Source organism: Austrofundulus limnaeus, unplaced genomic scaffold, assembly GCF_001266775.1.
Source record: "Austrofundulus limnaeus strain Quisiro unplaced genomic scaffold, Austrofundulus_limnaeus-1.0 Scaffold157, whole genome shotgun sequence".
NCBI lineage: Eukaryota > Metazoa > Chordata > Actinopteri > Cyprinodontiformes > Rivulidae > Austrofundulus > Austrofundulus limnaeus.
The window spans coordinates 775,511-777,668 of NW_013952559.1; the positions used below are offsets into that span (position 1 = coordinate 775,511).

A 2,158-nucleotide genomic window follows, 5' to 3' on the forward strand; every position below is an offset into this window, starting at 1 on the left:
TTTTACAGTCTTTATTTTACAGTTAAAATAAATATTTATCAAATCGTGGATCCCTTTTATTTAGTGTCACTTTTATAGAGTAAAGTTCTTTACCTGTTGTCCGGAGGTGTCTTCACTGCGGAAGGCAATCGACTCGAGCGGATATCCTCGGCTCGTCAGGGCTCTTAGGCACGGTTCCCTGGCGTCGAATCCTTTCTCCAAAAACGCCACAGCTAACCGAGCCTTTTCCTGAACACCCCGCATGTGGGCCACGCTGATATTATAAGTGCTACGGCTGCCGGTGCCGCGCCCCRCTAACCCCACTCCTCCACCAAAAGTGTCCTGGCCTTTAGCCAAGCCATCTAACTCTGTGATCACTGGCAGGAAACATAAAATAAAAATCATGTTAGAAGAAAATAGTTTCTACACAAAATACCTGCTTTTTGAGGTAGTCTTGTCCTTCTTACCAATGAGGGGCACAACTATTATGTATGTTCCACACTGGAGGAGTTTCTTCAGGCCGTCCAAGTGATCAATGAACCCGTTGGTATCTGGCACCAAAAACAAAGGCTTTACTTCCATTTCCAGCTGTCCACCAGTTTGCAGCACGGCCTGAAACAAACACACCAAAACTAACTCAACAAAGCTCAGTTTACCTGTTTGATTCATACATACGTGACACTCAAAACCACCAAAAGCCAGTAAAAACCATGTGACATGGGTCTAGGAGGGCTGAAAAGTACTGAAAACCACCAAGAACCATGTCAAAGCTGTGTAGTAGGGTCAAAAACCTTCAAAAYAAGCTAAAACTGAAAACACCTGTTTACACAGAGTCAGGTTTGTAAAATTTAACACTGGTTTAGAGAGATTTTTCCAACTAAACACAACTTTTGATTCATGATGTTTGAGATTAAACTAATCTGCTTGTTTCACCTGGATTTTGTCCCTGCGCTTCTGCTGCTGGGCCAGTTTGCTAGCCAGGGCGTGGCGCCGCGCCTTTAGCTCTCTGATGTCGTTCTCACTGTCTCCCGTCTCCTCGAAATCCTCCTCTCCTGACGCAGAGGGGGACGACGCTGCCTCGAGTATGACATCGTCAGACTGCAGAATGGACACAGAGGAAGATGAAACAAAGTGTGGAGGTTCAATCATATGAAAACTTTAATCCAGCTTGCCGTTTGGGGGAAGATTAGCTAATAACAGGAGTCACCTCCTTCTCTGTTGGAGAGCTCTCCCTGCTCCTCGTGTCGGAGTGTTGAGGTGGAGGACAAGTTGCAACAGAGATGTATTTGCCTCCCTTGAAGGCCAGCAGAGGCTCTTCCTGTCCACACAAAGCCTCTAGAAAATACTTCAGTACCGTCACTCTCTTACAATCTGCTGCTATCGCCTGAGGAAAGAGGATGAAGGTCGTATGTACATGAACACACACATATTGAAGGATTAAAAGGTGCAACATACGCTGTTACTGCATAATGCAAATGAACACAGAATAATGAAATGACGCCCACTCACCATGTCGGTGTGTTTATCTGTGTAACACGGCTCCTGCGGTGCAGCTAACAGAGGTACAAAGCCAGCGAGCAGCTTGTCTTCCTTCAGCTGAAGTAACGTCAGCTCCTCGTCTCCCTCACCTTCATCACTGTCGACTTTGTACAGAGGTACTTCCTCGTGGTCCACGTGTGCCAGGACATTACACAAGTCAGCCAGGCACTGCCAAACATCAGGACTGCCCCTTGGTAGTTAGAAAACCACAAGTAAAGCTGCCTGCAGGATGTTTTTATGTTGTTTTGTTTTTGTTCACTTAAACTCTTCTGAGATTAAACAAATCTGGAACTGTTTAGCAAAGGACCTCAAAACTACTGGTACTATTCATTCATTTAGAAGAAGGGTCAAAACTTTGTTTTTGAAAAGTTATGGGCAGCCTATGTTTGAATAATTTACTTTGGTTTTTGTCTTTTTTTTTTTTTCTCTTTTGGGTGTTCATTGGAATGAAAAATGTTAGTTTTTAATGCCTATGTTTGAATAATTTACTTTGGTTTGTGTCTTTTTGTTTTTTTCTCTTTTGGGTGTTCATTGGAATGAAAAATGTTAGTTTTTAATGATTATTTTTATTTATTTTATTTTTTGTTGATGCATATTTGTTATATTTACGTAAATATTTTGATGTATGTATATGTATATA

General features: G+C 42.4%; 1 protein-coding gene across 1 annotated transcript in view; it reads right to left on the bottom strand.

Annotated features, from left to right (window-relative positions):
- Nucleotides 1-2,158, bottom strand: part of smg6 (SMG6 nonsense mediated mRNA decay factor) — a gene marked incomplete in the record, with an annotated part of 17,277 nt that overhangs the window by 3,831 nt on the left and 11,288 nt on the right. The window contains 5 exon segments of the mRNA XM_014016924.1: nt 94-356; nt 447-591; nt 913-1,077; nt 1,187-1,363; nt 1,489-1,708. Coding sequence (XP_013872378.1) covers nt 94-356; nt 447-591; nt 913-1,077; nt 1,187-1,363; nt 1,489-1,708 — 970 coding nt within the window.